The sequence below is a fragment of the Limulus polyphemus genome, unplaced genomic scaffold, assembly GCF_000517525.1.
Source record: "Limulus polyphemus unplaced genomic scaffold, Limulus_polyphemus-2.1.2 Scaffold6956, whole genome shotgun sequence".
In the NCBI taxonomy this organism is placed as follows: domain Eukaryota; kingdom Metazoa; phylum Arthropoda; class Merostomata; order Xiphosura; family Limulidae; genus Limulus; species Limulus polyphemus.
The window spans coordinates 19,089-36,531 of NW_013672566.1; the positions used below are offsets into that span (position 1 = coordinate 19,089).

Consider the following 17,443-nt stretch of genomic DNA (forward strand, 5'->3'; position numbering starts at 1 on the left):
GTGGCGTGATACTAGTCACGTGACCTCGCTGACGCAACACTATTGTAAGATAATGTTTTGATGAAAGGGTTATCTGATGATCTGTTTCATAGGAAAACTAATATCCAATCAGATATTTTCTCCATTTCAAGCCTATACTATATATAATGGTCTCACACAATCTTGTCTAATTTTTTACTTTAAAATGAGTCAGAGAGTTTTAAAGGGCTTCAATTTTTTTGTGAAACATGGCTAAATTTGAAAGAAAATATGTCTATGTTTCTCTCATGTCAAGAGCCTTTGGACAACTGGAAGCATGCTAACCACATAAGCTGTTCAGAAGTGATGACAGCATAATGAGGAACTTCTGAGAAATCCAGCTTCTTTTACCAACTGAGGAAACTTTGCCAAAGAAGTGAAATGTCTTGGTATAGAATATATTTTCAGTTGCCCAAGAAAAGCTGAAGTTGGGTTTCCTCATTGAATATATTCCAGAATTTGGAACTTCTTTCAAACCAGTGGTAGAGTTTCATGGATGTCCGGACAAGGCAGATTGTCATTCACAATGCAAGCTGATGGATACTGTTTGTCAATTATAGCTCACTAAGATGTTTGCAGATGCAATTGGATTTCATGTCAGCATACAGATAGTTAGAAACAGATTTCTCAAAGTTGACCTATATGAAAGATGTACAATGAGGTGCAGGTGGTGAGTATACTTTACTTTGCAGTCAGATAACAAATTCATATAAAGAGAACCTGGAACTAGATTCAACCCCATTTTCATTTGGTAATGTGATTCACGTGGCAATGATGGAGGCATAGTGTAGTCAGCAATAAGTATTGGTGGATGTACTGACCTCTACATCTTGCAGAATATTAACATTATAGAGATCACATTTTAAGACCACTTGTGCCGTCACATGTTGGTACATACTTAATTCTACAGGGATCACATTCTAAAACCATTTGTGCTGCCACATGTTGTTACAGTTGGCACTGACTTAATCCTTATCACTGATACAGCCCATTTCCATCCCATCAAACTTGCATGGGATATTTTTGGGAGATTTGTCACATCCTGCCAGATGAGTCCAGTTAGCTTGGAAATGGCTCTTTCAGGGAATGGAGCCTACAAGGATACTTGGACCTTATTAGCCATACTCTGTATAGAAGTGAAGTACCATCAACTGTAAAAATGAAAAGCCATCTCTACTAGATGTTCATATTAAGAAGATGACCAACCATTTGCAGTTTGAAGCTCCTGACAGATGCTTGACTTCCATAACAAAGAACTGAAAAAGATGATTGACATTATTTTATAACAGTAGTTTAGTCATTGTTAAATGGAACAATTAATGTTAATATGGCTGAAGCTACTTACTGATTCCATTGTGTAGATCTTCCTGAATAATAGATGAATCATTGACTTGACATTAGGCCTGATTACAGCATGAATAAGTAATTTTGTAAATAACAAGAAAGTGTCATTTTGTTTTTAAAAATGGAGTAAATGAAGTTAAGGCTTAAACATCACATGAAAACACTCATTCGAAAATAAAACACCACCCGAAAACACACTAGAAGGTAAACAGATCATAAAATCTTCCTTATTTTCTTCTTTGTAATAATATGTGATCTGGTAAAAGGCAACACCACAATTACAGATAACTTTGGCAACTAAGAAGCTAATTTTAATGCCACCTGCAAACTTTGCCCTCACCATCATGAACCTTTCAATTTTTCTAAAATGCAGAATACTTTATTCACTATAACTGTAACCTGATGATGACCTGTGCGATGAATAAAACCCATTGTGATCATTAAAATCAGAATTTCCCTTCTGTAAAAGTTGTTGTTATTGTATTTTTGGACTAATTAATTAGTAGGTTCCCCACCAAACATTAATTATTGATTTAGCTAACCCTAACTTTGCCTCATATGACTAAGAACCCAATCCATTACTCGTATCATCAATTTAAGGATCTGTTTTAATGATTATGATCTTCAACAATATGTATAATCTGCTTATTTAGGCTTGGGAGGTTAGCTGTAAAACATGTGCCTACACTAATCATACAGTGTTACCTGAAGCTTTGGAGCGCTGGCCTGTCCACCTGCTGGAGAGAATTTTACCTCGTCACCTGCAGATCGTTTATGAAGTCAATGCTAGACATTTGGATGTGAGTTTAATAATCATAAGTTTTAATTTTTTTCTTAGTTAAGAACATAATATTTATTATTGCTTTTAGTGTTTTGTATTATGTGCATCTGTACCATGATTTGATTTTAAAGGTATGTTACCTAATAACTTTAGAGGTTTTAGAACTAATGTCATTTTAAAATAAGGATATAATAAAATTATATTATTTTCTGCTTTGTTGGTATTTAGTTGACTAACTGTTCAGTTAACTTTTTTTATCTTGAGTGTAAAATACAAGTATGAATAGTTTAGTGACTTTGTTTGCCTGATATCATCAATCTTTGTGTATTTTTCTGTTTATCCCTACAAAACATATATATACATTGATTCTTCTGTTTACCTTTGAGATGGTCCACATCCTATAGCATGTGTTTTTCAATGTTTGTTGTCTGGCTGTTTATGGGAAATCTGTCTGACAGCTGTATATTTTTTAATGATCTTTGCAGGGTCTTAATTCATCAACAATGTTTTTTTTATGTTACTATTTGTAGGATGTTTATCTGTTGTTTTTTAATTTTGTAGGATGTTTATCTGTTGTTTTTAATTTGTAGGATGTTTATCTGTTGTTTTTCAATTTAATTTTGTAGGATGTTTATCTGTTGTTTCTCCATTCATCTTTGTAGGATGTTTATCTGTTGTTTCTCCATTCACATTTGTAGGATGTTCATCTGTTGTTTTTCAATTTAATTTTGTAGGATGGTTATCTGTTGTTTCTCCATTCATCTTTGTAGGATGTTCATCTGTTGTTTTTCAATTTAATTTTGTAGGATGGTTATCTGTTGTTTCTCCATTCACCTGTGTAGGATGTTCATCTGTTGTTTCTCCATTCATCTTTATAAGATGTTTATCTAGTTGTACTTTGTAGGAATTTCACATCTTAACCATGTAATTCTCTGTTGAATTTTCAGGATGTCCATGCACTGTGTTTTTTCTTCTTTGCAGAAAGTATGTTTTTGACCTTTGTAAACATTCCATTTTCTTGACATATGTTTTTTGTAATCCATTTTCTAAAGATGTTTTTGTATCTTGCAGGAAGTAAGAAAAAAGTTTCCTGGTGACATTGATCGGTTACGTCGCATGTCACTGGTGGAAGAAGAGGGGGAGAAGAGGATTAACATGGCTCATCTGGCAATTGTTGGTTCTCATGCAGTGAATGGTGTAGCTCGGATCCATTCTGAAATCTTGAAGGCAGACATGTAAATTACGTTTAATGCAATGCAAAATGTAAAAGGAAATACAAAATATAAACTCATAATATGAGGAAAAAAATTGCATTTTCATTGTTTTTGGTGGTATAACTTATAAATTATAAATTAATTAAGGTCTTTAACTGAGCCCAATTCATTCAGCTGATAGATAAAAATAATAATGCAGTGTAAAAGTTATTTCACAGAAGACATATGTGCTTTGTTTGTTATGTTGCTTTTAACTACATAACCGAGCAATAAAAAACAGGGTTTGTCAGGTTGTTAACATCTTAAAAAGTCATGGAATTTTTAAATAAATTTTCAGGACTGGAAGATCTGGAAAGTTACTGGTTTTTATTAGGAGGTTCTACAAAATTTCTTGAAAGTATAATACCATCTCTCCCACATCCCAGTTGTCATTATCTCTAGAAAATAATACAAAATTCTACAAAATTTCTTGAAAGTATAATACCATCTCTCCCACATCCCAGTTGTCATTATCTCTAGAAAATGTGACTCGTAAAATAGGAAATACACTGACTTGGCAATACTGATCAGTAACAGGTTTTGAACCATGTAGACGTTGGTCTGCAAGCAAACATATGCCCTGTTACTATTATTGGTATTGTTAATATAAAAGAAGCTCAAGACTCTAATGAAAATTCTTAAAAATGGGTTTTCATCACATATAATCTTGTATTGGAGCTACCTTTCTACTTGCTTCAGAAATTTCCATCAGGCTAAATGAAGAACAAAAGAGTAGTTCAATATTACCAACATTACACTAGGATGACTCTTCAAGCGCAAGACTTGTCTGGTGGAATCTAAAACCATGAAATTATAGACAGAATACAAAGCATGGAAGTTTCAGGATACACCATTCAAGTTTCTTGCCTAAGTTCTATATCAGTTATTGTTGAAAATTCACTAATACAAAGAAAGTAAGGCCTGGTGGTTAGGGTGCTCAACTTGCAACCTGTGGGTCGCAGGTTCAAATCTGTGTTACACCAAATGTGCTTGCCCTTTCAACTGTGGAGGTGTTATAATGTAATGGTCAATCCCACTGTTCATTGGTAAGAGAGTAGCCCAAGATATGGCAATGGGTGATGTTGACTAGCTGCCTTCCTTCTAGTCTCTCATGGCTAAATTAGGGATAGCTAACACAGATAGGCCTCTTGTGGCTTTGTGCAAAATTCAAACCATACAATGAGAGCAAAATCCTGAAGAAGAATAGTCAACTATTCAAAAACGCTCAAGTTTTGGTTCTCATTTTGAAAATATTGCATTTTTTATTAGATATAATAACACATTAATTATTTAATTTTGGTGAAATTCATGTTCTGTTAAAATCAGTAAATTAGATCCTTGAAAATGACAAATTGGTCCTGGATAGTCCCCAATTTTTCTCCCATTAGTGTGTGCAAACCTGGAGTATGAGTGCATGCAATAGTACAGATGAATGAAAAAACAGCAAAGTTTTTATTAAAATGACTGTTTGTGTAAAATAATATAAATTACAAAGATATTAGTTGCTCAGTGACACAAATAAATATATAGCAAAGAATTTAAAGAATAACATTGAGCACAGGTTCTGGCTGTGGGCACATAAAGCATCATTTAAGTTTATCTTATAGTTGGTCTCAGTGTTTATATGCCAAGAGGAAGGGCTATTTTATAGAATTAATCTCTACTGCTGTTTTCGTTAGTTTCAAAGACTTCTATGAAATGAGTCCAGAAAAGTTCCAGAATAAAACTAATGGAATAACTCCTCGTCGTTGGCTGGCACTTTGTAACCCTGGCCTTGCTGATGCTATTGCTGATGTAAGTGATTTCATCAGTTGTATAACTAATCCTTAATATCTTATACGCTTGTTTTAATGTATCTGAATTGTATAAGATACATAACTGGTTTTTGTAATTGCATGTATAATTATTTTTACTCTATCACAAGTAAAAGTGATAACTTTATACTATAATCATTTAAGTGATATATTAGAAGTGATTTCAATATTTGAATCTTCTTTATTTAAATTTAGATTAAAAGCCATAACATGAATGTTAGAGTATTATTCACAATTCAGAAGTAATCACTGCTGAAGTTGTGCTTTGATAACTGAAATTTTTGTAGCGCATTGGAGAAACTTGGCTGACACATTTGGAGGAACTTAAGAAACTGGCTGCTTTTGTAAACGATCGGGGATTCAAACGAACCATCCACACTGTGAAACAGGTAACTTTTCTTTTGACAAAGTTACTTTTTTGATGTAAGGTACAAATGAGTGATTGTACCCACTTCCAACTGTTAATTCTTCCTTCACTGTTTAAAAATGTAAAATAATTATTTGAACCAGGTTTCACGAAGTTGTTTAGGTTCTATATTGCAAAACTGCTTCTACAAACACTTAGCCATAAAACTCCTGGAATGTTTCTTCCTTCATTTCTTAAAACTCTTGTTTAAAATATTAACTGTATTAATTCTTGTTTTTTTGGTTTTAATTTCGTGCAAAGCTACACGAGGGCTATCTGTGCTAGCCGTCCCTAACTTAGCAGTGAAAAACTAGAGGGAGGGCAGTGAGTCAAGCACCCTAACCACCTGGCCATACCGGGGCTGTATTGATTCTGGGAGCTAGGCAGAATGAGGACTTTGTGCATGGTTTTCATCCCATTGTTACAAAAATAATGCTCCATACTTTGGTGTTTTAGATTGATGGCTAAATCTCACTACACCATTATGAGAGTGATGGCCAAATGTCTCTACTCAAATGTGAATAGCCCAAGATGTGAGAGTGATGGTGATATCTCACTACTTAATTAGTGTAGCCCAAGATATTAGAGCGATGGCTAAATCTCACTACCCAATTATGTAGCCCAAGATATTAGAGCGATGGCTAAATCTCACTACCCAATTATGAGAGTGATGACCAAATGTCTCTATCCAACTGTGTAGCCCAAGATACGAGAGTGATGGTGATATCTCTTTCCATCACTCTCGTATCTTGGGCTACATAGTTGGGTTGATATCTCTCTACCCAACTATGTAGCCCAAGATATTAGAGTGATGGTGATATCTCTCTACCCAACTATGTAGCCCAAGATGTGAGAGTGATGGTGATATCTCACTACCCAACTATGTAGCCCAAGATACGAGAGTGATGGTGATATCTCACTACCCAACTATGTAGCCCAAGATACGAGAGTGATGGTGATATCTCACTACCCAACTATGTAGCCCAAGATACGAGAGTGATGGTGATATATCACTACTTAATTAGAGTGATGGTGATATCTCACTACTTAATTAGTGTAGCCCTAGATTTGGCACTATAATTAGCTGCCTTCTCTTTAAGTTGTTAGTTCAAAGTTAGAGATGACTACCTCAGATAGTACTTGTATAGCTTTGCACATATATCTGAAGTATACCATTCCAAATTAATTCTGAACATAAAAAAATTAAACCTACAAGAAGAATAACAATTCTACACAGCAAATACTGATCTGTGGCTTGCTGTGATGACTGTTACATAGAACAATATTGCTTAATGTAATAAAATTACATAATACCAAGGTAGATTATAATAGACTGTTTTCTTTTTTGCTCTGCATTCATTTTTATGGTTATCATGTTTCTAACTATTTTTTTTTGAGATATAAATGAACGTTAGCTTCTAAAAAGCAGAATTTTTGTTGATAATGAAAGTTATCTTAAGTTAGTTTTAGTTATAATTTGATTTTCTTATATTGATTGAATGAATCACTGTATTTAAAATTGATGTTCTTCAAGAATGCAGCTAAACACAGCAATTGAAATGTTCCAATGTGCTGCTCTGTATTTTTATTTTACTGAAAGGTTGTCCTATTTTTACATAAAAAATAAAAATCCTTTAAAGAAAAGAATTTTGTGGGATGTTTTTTTTTATAATTTTGCAATAATGGCAGTTTACAGATAACAAATGTTGTTACAAATTCTATTAAGTATAGACTCAAAATTTGAGTGCGTGAAACTAGTTTTATGACACATAATAGCCACATTTCAGTCAAATTTTATTTTGTTCCTTCCAGTCCGCAACTAATTAATGCAGTTGCTAAAAAAGAATCTGAATCTGTTTGTAGATTTTGCATTTATTTGTGTCCAGGAAAACAAGATGAAGTTAGCATCTTTGATTCAAAAAGAATACGGTATCAGCATCAATCCATCATCCATGTATGACATTCAGGTGAAAAGAATTCATGAGTATAAGAGGCAGTTACTGAACATTCTTCATATCATTACCATGTACAATCGCATCAAACAAAATCCTTCAGCTCCGTTCGTGCCAAGAACAGTCATGATTGGAGGAAAGGTGTGTAATTACTGCGGTGATACATTTGTCGATTATGTTTGTGAATTCGAAAATGTAACTACTTACCTCGTTGTGAGTTTAAAAAAACAACAATGTTGGATAATTACAACTTCAGTTAGACTGTATGAGTCTAATTGTGCATTTAAAGTGTTCTGCCAGCTTTATATATATTTATGATCACTTAAAGAATGTTTTATTTTTAACTGTGTATCTAAACTTAAGAACATTGATCTTTAAAAATCCTGCAAAAATTTGTTTAAACATATAGTTATGTATGAGAACTTTAAAATATAATTTTTACACCCAAGAAATCAGCTGTAGAAACTCGCTATCAAAACAGTAACCTTTAGTAAAGGGCATCTTTGATTTATAAATGGTCATTCTTTCACTGGATATCGTAAAAGTCCCCTGTTCTGACAGAACTTTAGAAATGTATGCATATATATTCCCTAATCTCACAAGTTGGATTTTCCAAAATTATTATGTGCTAACAATCTTTTTAAACATGGCTATTATTTGTATAGGCAGGTATCTGTGAAGCATGGTTGCTATTTACATACATCTACATGCATATATGTTACACCTGCTCTTCCATTTTATTCTAATTTAAAACTTTTTTTGCATATCCCTAACCAAAGTTTCAATAATGAACAGCTTATTTTTAGACATGTGCAAGTTTTCTTGCACATTAGGCTGCTCCAGGATACTTTATAGCTAACAAAAGTTTTCTTGCACACTAGGCTGCTCCAGGATAATTTATGGCTAACAAAAGTTTTCTTGCACACTTAGGCAGCTCCAGGATACTTTATGGCTAAACAGATCATCCGGCTGATCTGTGCTGTAGGTAATATAGTAAACAATGATCCTGTGGTGGGAGACAAGTTGAAGGTTGTCTTCTTGGAAAACTACAGAGTCACATTGGCTGAGAAGATTATCCCAGCTGCTGACCTCAGTCAGCAGATTTCAACAGCTGGAACTGAAGCTTCAGGAACTGGCAACATGAAGTTTATGGTGAGTATTATGAGTTTTTAAATGTTTTATTAATTTAAAATTATCTATTGTAAACAGACTCAGACAGCTACTTTATCAGGAGGTTGTTAAAGTGTGCAGTATATAGTTCAATGAACTTGCATGTTCCCAGTGTAGAACTGAAAAAAAACTTACTTGGACTGTAATACTATGTATTTAAAAGTCCACTCGGTACAGGGAAGAGAGTAACTTGTCAAAAATACACTTCAACTATGAGAATTTTCAGTGGATATTGAGTAGAATCATAGTGATTTATAACAATTTAGTTGTTTTGATTGGTTAAGACTTCTTGAAAGGAAAATTAGCTTAATAGGGTTATGGAACATAACGACGTACTTTTGGATAGACAGTATTTACCACTTTTTTCTGACTAATAAAGTTTATCTGCTACAAATTGTTGTAGACATTTTGTCAGATATTCTCCCTATCAATATCTTAAAAATCCAGCTACAAGCCCTTCAGTACAAACTTTGGCAGAATTTTACCATATAGTTGGAGTCTGCCATTTACAGCTACAAGTCTCTCTATATACGGTATTTTATAAAAAAATTAATGGTTTAAAATATTCCAGCCCGTGAAAGGATTGCATCAAATTTTTAAAGATTCTGCATGGATTTAAGTACATACTTCCAGCATGAATTCAGTATTGTAGGTCTCAAGACCACCCTTTGGAAGGTTTCAGACCATTTGGGTTTCAACGTCTTACAGGTCTTGAAAGCGAGACCGGCTGAATTAAAAAGTTTTACCAGTATATATACCTACCCAGTTATAACATACACTATTATAAAATAATTTCCACTATACATTGCATTACACATAGACTTACTACAAGTTTGTATGAACTTCTTCTGGTGCAAGTATTTACATTAAACAGTAGCAATTATCCCTGATATTCAACATGTCTAGTATATCTACTGCGATCCTGTTTGTATTCAAAGATCATAAAGAATTAACTGACACCATAAACTCTTAAAAAAACAATAAAAGTTTTTCTTTTCCTTTTGTTTTATTTGCTGACCATTTTGATTTTTTTATTTTTTTGTCATAGGAGGAGACGTTAAAACAAAGATTGTGGGGTTAACATGTAAAGAATTTGTGGTTAACATGTTAATAAAGTTTGTTTGATGCGTGTGACTTTTACTCTTCTTACTTTATTTTTCATTGTGTAATTTAACACAAGGTCTTGAGCTCGGTCTTGGTCTCAACTCCTAAGGTCTCAGTCTCAGACACTGAGGTCTCGACTACAACACTGCATTTCCAGTTTTTAAACTTAATGATGTAAAATAGATGATAAACTTGTTACACTTGTATAGGAAATGAAAAGAAAAAAAGTAGAAGAAATCGTCTTAAGATTGTTGACTATTCAATGAACTGTGTGTAGAAGTCAGTCCTTTAAGAATGATATTGATGTTCTTCTTCTTAATTTGAATTTGCTGACAGCTTTAATTGAAAAAAAGTATTCTTAGGCAATTTAATTGTTGTTTTTTAGCATGAATTCTACAACAATGAATATGGGAACTAAGAAATATATGTCCACTAGGAAAAATATAACAAAATCTATAGTTGACTACAAATAAAAATTGTCTTAATATCCTATGTTTTTTCTTTTACTGGTTTAATTTAATAAAAGTATTTTTATCAATCTTGTATGATTTTTCAAAGTTTCTTTTAAGTTCTATCTGTTGTACATTTTGTTTATAAGAATCTTACCTATTTTGTTAATGTTCTACAGCTCAATGGTGCTCTCACTTGTGGAACATTAGATGGAGCAAATATTGAAATGAAAGAAGAGATGGGGGCAGAAAACATCTTTATATTTGGAATGACAGTAGATGAAGTAGAGGAATTAAAAAGAAAAGGGTAAAACTATTAAGTTTATAAATATAATGTTTGAAAATAGACAACAGTAAAGATTTTGTATTGCCTCGAGACTAAACTAAAAATCATTCAGCTTTGTTATCACCACTCCGTTGAAGTGCTTTTTTCTGTATGTCTTTGAACACTGAACATGGGGATGGGGGGGAATGTCTTCTAACAGAAAATTGTAAAAGAAATAATGTTAAGTCTGGTACACATTTATGAAATGGAGGATTTATTTTAAAGCTCGTGATAGATTAGATGGTTAAGAAATCTACTTTGTGTATGGCCTAAAGCTAGTTCTCTTGATTCACAACAGTGCTCTGCTACTCATTATTCCTGAACTGAAACAGAAGGGATCAAATCCCAGTTGGTAACTAACTTCTTAATCATCATAAACAGATACAAGTAAATTTCATGCTCCATTTGATGAAATAGTCAGTGTTTTGTGTATTAATTTAATATAGTGTTATTAAAAAGATAATGTTCAGTGAAAATGTTTAATCTTTTCTAGAATGTGTATATTAGGATATTTGATAAAAATGAATAAATCCAATAACTTGAGCACTTTTAGAACCATTTACCCCTGCTGAAAGAAAGTCAGGTTTCTTTCCTGATGCCAACTTTTTTCGTGAGTTGTAACATTTGATATCTTTCATGGCATTTAAGGCTTCTGAGAGGTTGAAAAATTGCTGGACTAACTACAATTATAAAGTTTTCTCATTCATACCCTTATCACCTGCAGTTATATACACTCATTAGATCTGGTCTTTTAATTCTTTAAACAATTACCTTCCAGTGTTATTACCAAAATTTATTATCACAACCTTTAGCAACATATATATATATTCTGACAATATATAAATTCATACAATATATATATACCAGAAGTTGTTCTTACATTAATTTACTCCATTTCAGAGTAAACTTTTCAGAGCATTGTGATCGAACCAATATCACAAATGTTGTAATTCAGTGCTATTGTAACAAATCGATAACTACTTAGTTGAGCAATGTACAACAAACAATTTCTAGAGATGTTTACTAAGCACTAAACTGGACTTTAGAGTTACAAGCTTATATATACTGGATTATTTTGAATTAATGGAGTTTGATTCTAGAAGAAAAACAGCAGGTTATGTTCTGGCATAAGAAATATATGTTTTCGTGTGAACATAATTTTTTGTTGTTGTTATTAAGGTTAAGAAAAACAACAAAATCTTCATATTATAAGATTTTACACGTGTTTGTTGTGACTTGAAATCACAACTCTTGAGTTAATTTAACATTAACATTGAGTAATGGTACTGGAAACAAAGAAGAAGACCATCAAAAACATTCAGTAAGACATCAAAACTTGTCAATGTGATTCTGACACTGCTGTGTAATGTGGGGTAAATGGTAATAAACAAACCACTGTAAACAATGGACGAGAGCAACAAAAGTTTTTCCCCAGTGATAAGTTGATGGAAATCAGAAAATGGAACTATTTGTGCCACCATAACCTGCAACAACTACAAAATCACAAGAACTAGGCTTCCATTTTTTCATTTCTGAAGGATGTAGGTTGGTTAGTATGAGTTTATTTTTTCTAGAATGCACACGTTATGTTCTCAAGGGAAGGGTTAACCCTCTTGATATGCCTTAGCATCAAAATGTAGTTAATGAATCAAATTTTGATATTATTCAAGTTTTAATTCCATGATTTTAAAAAATAATTTCTAATTAAATTTCCAATCGTCATTTGTCCAAAACCTAGAGTAATTGTAGTCTGTGCTGTATAATTGTACTGAATTAAAACTTAGAGTAATTGTAGTCTGTGCTGTATAGTGATACTGAATCAAAACCAAGAGTAATCAGAGTCTGTTCTGTATAATTGTACTGAATTAAAACTTAGAGTAATTGTAGTCTGTGCTATATAGTGATAGTGAATCAAAATCAAGGGGAATAACCATGCTGTTTAACTGAACTGAATTAAAACCTAGAGTAATCGTAGTCTGTGCTGTATAATTGTATTGAATCAAAGCCTAGAGTAATTGTAGTCTGTGCTATATAGTGATACTGGGTTGAAACCAAGGGTAATCATAGTCTGTTCTGTATAATTGTACTGAATTAAAACCTAGAGTAATTGTAGTCTGTGCTGTATAATTGTACTGAATCTAAACCAAGAGTAATTGTAATCTGTGCTGTATAGTTGTACTGAATCAAAACCTAGAGTAATTGTAGTCTGTGCTGTATAATTGTACTGAATCTAAACCAAGAGTAATTGTAATCTGTGCTGTATAGTTGTACTGAATTAAAACCTAGAGTAATTGTAGTCTGTGCTGTATAATTGTACTGAATCTAAACCAAGAGTAATCAGAGTCTGTGATGTATAATTGTACTGAATTGAAACTTAGAGTAATTGTAGTCTGTGCTATATAATTGTACTGAATCAAAACCTAGAGTAATTGTAATCTGTGCTGTATAGTTGTACTGAATCAAAACCTATAGTAATTGTAATCTGTGCTGTATAGTTGTACTGAATCAAAACCTATAGTAATTGTAGTCTGTGCTGTATATTTGTACTGAATCAAAACCTATAGTAATTGTAATCTGTGCTGTATAGTTGTACTGAATCAAAACCTAGTGTAATCGTAGTCTGTGCTATATAGTTGTACTGAATCAAAACCTAGAGTAATCGTAGTCTGTGCTGTATAGTTGTACTGAATCAAAACCTAGAGTAATCGTAGTCTGTGCTATATAGTTGTACTGAATCAAAACCTAGAGTAATCGTAGTCTGTGCTATATAGTTGTACTGAATCAAAACCTAGAGTAATTGTAGTCTGTGCTGTATAGTTGTACTGAATCAAAACCTAGAGTAATTGTAGTCTGTGCTGTATAGTTGTACTGGTATAATGGTTTTCTTTTTTTTATCCTCACCATAGGTACAATGCTTGGGACTACTACAACAAGATTCCTGAATTAAAACAGTGTATTGATCAGATCAGTAGTGGTTTCTTTAATCCCCAAAACCCTGATCAGTTCAAAGATATAGCAAATATTCTTCTGAACCATGACAGGTAGAAAAATTTCTAGTGAAGGAAAGTTTTTTCTAATTAACCTAATCTTTAGACTTTTTTTTGTGAGATGTTTGAAAGATTTTAAAGGTTTTTATTAACCAAATCTCCAGAATTTTGTATGATATTTAAATATTTTGAAAGGTTGTTTTATTAATCAAATCTTCAGAATTTTGTATCATATTTATATATTTTGTAATGTCTTTTATTAAGCAAATCTCCAGAATTTTGTATGATATTTAAATATTTTGAAAGGTTGTTTTATTAATCAAATCTTCAGAATTTTGTATGATATTTAAATATTTTGTAATGTCTTTTATTAATCAAAGCTCCAGAATTTTGTATGATATTTAAATATTTTGTAATGTCTTTTATTAATCAAAGCTCCAGAATTTTGTATTATATTTAAATATTTTGTAATGTCTTTTATTAATCAAAGCTCCAGAATTTTGTATGATAATTAAATATTTTGAAAAGTTGTTTTATTGCAAGTTTTGCAATTGTTAAGTGTTATACTACTTATGTCTAAAGTATAGCAACCTTTTTTAAATTGGTGATTCTTTATTATTAGATTCTTCCTGCTGGCTGATTACGAGGACTACATTAGATGCCAGGAGCGTGTTAGTGATATGTATACGGTAAGCCCTTTGTGAAACAATTTTAAAAGAACGTTTGTAGGACAGTTAATAGTTTCCTTTGTGTTTTCAAATGCTATTCACCATGTAATCATTTTACCAGAAAGGAATTAGTTTGTTTCTATGATTTATAAATAAATGGGGTTGGGTGTGTCATTGTGATTAGTGTACTTGGATTATATATATCTGAGAATTCATGGTTTGCTGCTTATTGAGATCGAAACATCATGTAAGTGAAGTGGTAAAACATGTTTATAAATAATGTCTTCAATTACATTTTTATGTAAACATACATACATACAGTTAATTTATGAACAGCAAAGGACCTGTTGATCGATAAATAAAACATTTGAAGCCAGCCCTTACTACTCAAATATTTATCAAGCTTTTCCTTAAACTCACTTAAATTTACCGCCTTCACCACATCTGAAGGACACCCATTCTAAAGGCCAACCACCCTGTTAGAAAATTAAAGCTGTCTTAGCTGAAGATGACTCTTACCCTGCCAGAATTTATATTTATATCCCCCAGTCCTACCATTCTTGCCATTAAGTATGAAAAAAGATGATGCATCAACACTATCAATTCCCTTTACAATCTTAAACACCTCAATCACATCCCCTCTAAATCATCTTTTTTTTTCAAGAGAAAACAACTTCAGGGATCTTAATCTATCATCGTATGACAACCTTTCCATCCCAGGCACCATTCTAGTAACCCTCTTCTGAACCCTTTCCAACAATTCAGTGTTTCTAAACTAAGGAGCCCAAGACTGTACACAATATCCCAAATGTGGCCTAACCAATAACCTATACAATGACATTATAACCTCTTTTAAACTTGTATTCAACATTTCTGTACATACAGTCTAAAATCCTGTTTGTACTACCACCAGCAACATCACATTGCTTGGGTGGCTGAAAAGACTGATCAACCAGAACACCAAGATTTTTTTCTTCCATAACACTTAAAGTTATTCCCATCAAAATTATGCTAATATTTCAAATTGTAATATCCCACTTGCATTACCTTTCATTTATTATAATTAAAAGCTGTCTGTCATTTATTTGACCAACTCGCTAAATAATCCAAATCCTTTTGCAAAGCATTAGCAACTTCCTCACAGCCAGCAACACCCAAAATATTAATGTTGTCAGCAAATTTAACTAATTTCTTGACCATTCCCTCATCTACGTAATTGATGTATATCAAAAATAGTCCTAAGATACCACACTTGTGACATTAATCCAGTTTGAGTGAATTCCATTTATGACAACCCTCTGCTTTCTTCTATCTAGCCAGTGTTCTATCCAATGAGCCAACCTTTCCCCCACACCTACAGAGATAACATTTTAAACAAACCTTTTATGTGGTGCCTTGTCAAATGATTTCTAAAAATCCAGATACACCAAGTATCTGTACCCTCATCTACATAAGCAGTATCCTCTTCAAAGAATGTTAAAAGATTATTAATACAAGATTTTCCCTTAATGAAACCATGTCGATTATCCCACAGAATTTTAAACTTTGTTAAATGACTTTGCAAAGCACTTTTTTTTTCAGGCTTTCAAATGTTTAAATGTACTGCAGTGTAAAAATTATTTTTTAGCCAAAAGGAATTTATCTTTTACTTTTTTAACAGTCAGAAAAAATGTGAACTGATAACCGTCTCTTTTTTTCTTACACAGAATACAGAAGAATGGATAAAGATGGCCATCATGAACATTGCAACATCTGGCAAGTTTTCCAGTGATCGTACCATCTGTGAATATGCTAGGGAGATTTGGGGAGTGGAACCATCATGGGAGAAACTTCCTGCTCCTCATGAACCTAAAGAAGAAGAAGCTAGCACTCCAGAGCAGCCTAAGAAAGAAAAAAAAGAAACCAAAAAACCCGAGAAAAAGAAATAAGGAAAAAAGTATTTTAAGAAATGTTTTTGGAGGTAGAAATGTATTCTGTTTTACCATTACATGAAAGCTGATATGCAGATCTGTTGGTACATTCGCTAGCTATTTTTTTAGAATTTATGTAAAAGTAAAAGTAGAATGCTTATATAAGAAAACTCTACGACAAAGGAAAATATTAGAGAGATCATACCGAGAGTTGGCGACTGGGAAAAACTCTTTATCTTCATTTTGTCGTATCATCACAGGAAAGAAAAAAACTTGGTTTTGTAGGTTTATAACAAAGTATGGGTTTAATAATTTTGCACAGATTTTATTAAATTTATTTGAATTACTAAACTTTTCTTTGGAAGTCTCCTCTCGTAATGTCCCTGAAACACAAATCAGGTTACAAGTTTCAAATACATTTCAGAAAGGATGCTTAAGCCATGTGCAATATCATTGTTTCTTGGTCATTTTTATATCTTGTTTAATAGTATGTTACAACTGTACACATGTTTGTGCATGTGACTGGTTTGTGATTGAGTGGTGGTATTATGGTTACATTTTCATTCCCATCATGCTGTTCTGGTATTCAACTGGCGGAGCCAGACCGTACCCTATATACAGTACACTGTATACAGCACAGTCGTATTCAACTGGTGGAGCCAGACCGTACCCTATATACAGTACACTGTATACAACAGGTTAATTCTGGCCATAGCCAGTGGTGAACTATGGCCAGAATGAGTGACTGTGCTGTATACAGTGTACTGTATATAGGGTACGGTCTGGCTCCGCCAGTTGAATACGACTGTGCTGTATACAGTGTACTGTATACAGTGTACTGCTCACAAAAATTCTGCACTCATTTAAATCAGCTGCAGTCAAAGGGTTAAGTTAGGTGTCAGTATTCCACATGGTCAACCTAGCATCCTGAACTGTAGGGGTTAAGTTAGGTGTCAGTATTCCACATGGTCAACCTAGCATCCTGATCTGATCTGTAGGGGTTAAGTTAGGTGTCAGTATTCCACATGGTCAACCTAGCATCCTGAACTGTAGGGGTTAAATTAGGTGTCAGTGTTCCACATGGTCAACCTAGCATTCTGATCTGATCTGTAGGGGTTAAGTTAGGTGTCAGTATTCCACGTGGTCAACCTAGCATCCTGATCTGATCTGTAGGGGTTAAGTTAGGTGTCAGTATTCCACATGGTCAACCTAGCATCCTGATCTGATCTGTAGGGGTTAAGTTAGGTGTCAGTATTCCACAT

At 33.1% G+C, this 17,443-nt stretch overlaps 1 protein-coding gene across 1 annotated transcript in view; it reads left to right on the forward strand.

Moving 5' to 3' along the window:
- Nucleotides 1-17,443, forward strand: part of LOC106474214 (glycogen phosphorylase-like) — a gene marked incomplete at its 5' end in the record, with an annotated part of 31,060 nt that overhangs the window by 10,129 nt on the left and 3,488 nt on the right. Inside the window, 10 exons of the mRNA XM_013934906.2 lie at nt 2,016-2,162; nt 3,215-3,378; nt 5,076-5,190; nt 5,498-5,599; nt 7,503-7,709; nt 8,499-8,720; nt 10,471-10,598; nt 13,523-13,657; nt 14,226-14,292; nt 15,978-16,231. Of these exons, the coding sequence (XP_013790360.2) occupies nt 2,016-2,162; nt 3,215-3,378; nt 5,076-5,190; nt 5,498-5,599; nt 7,503-7,709; nt 8,499-8,720; nt 10,471-10,598; nt 13,523-13,657; nt 14,226-14,292; nt 15,978-16,199 (1,509 nt within the window). The remainder of the gene's footprint in view (nt 1-2,015; nt 2,163-3,214; nt 3,379-5,075; nt 5,191-5,497; nt 5,600-7,502; nt 7,710-8,498; nt 8,721-10,470; nt 10,599-13,522; nt 13,658-14,225; nt 14,293-15,977; nt 16,232-17,443) is intronic.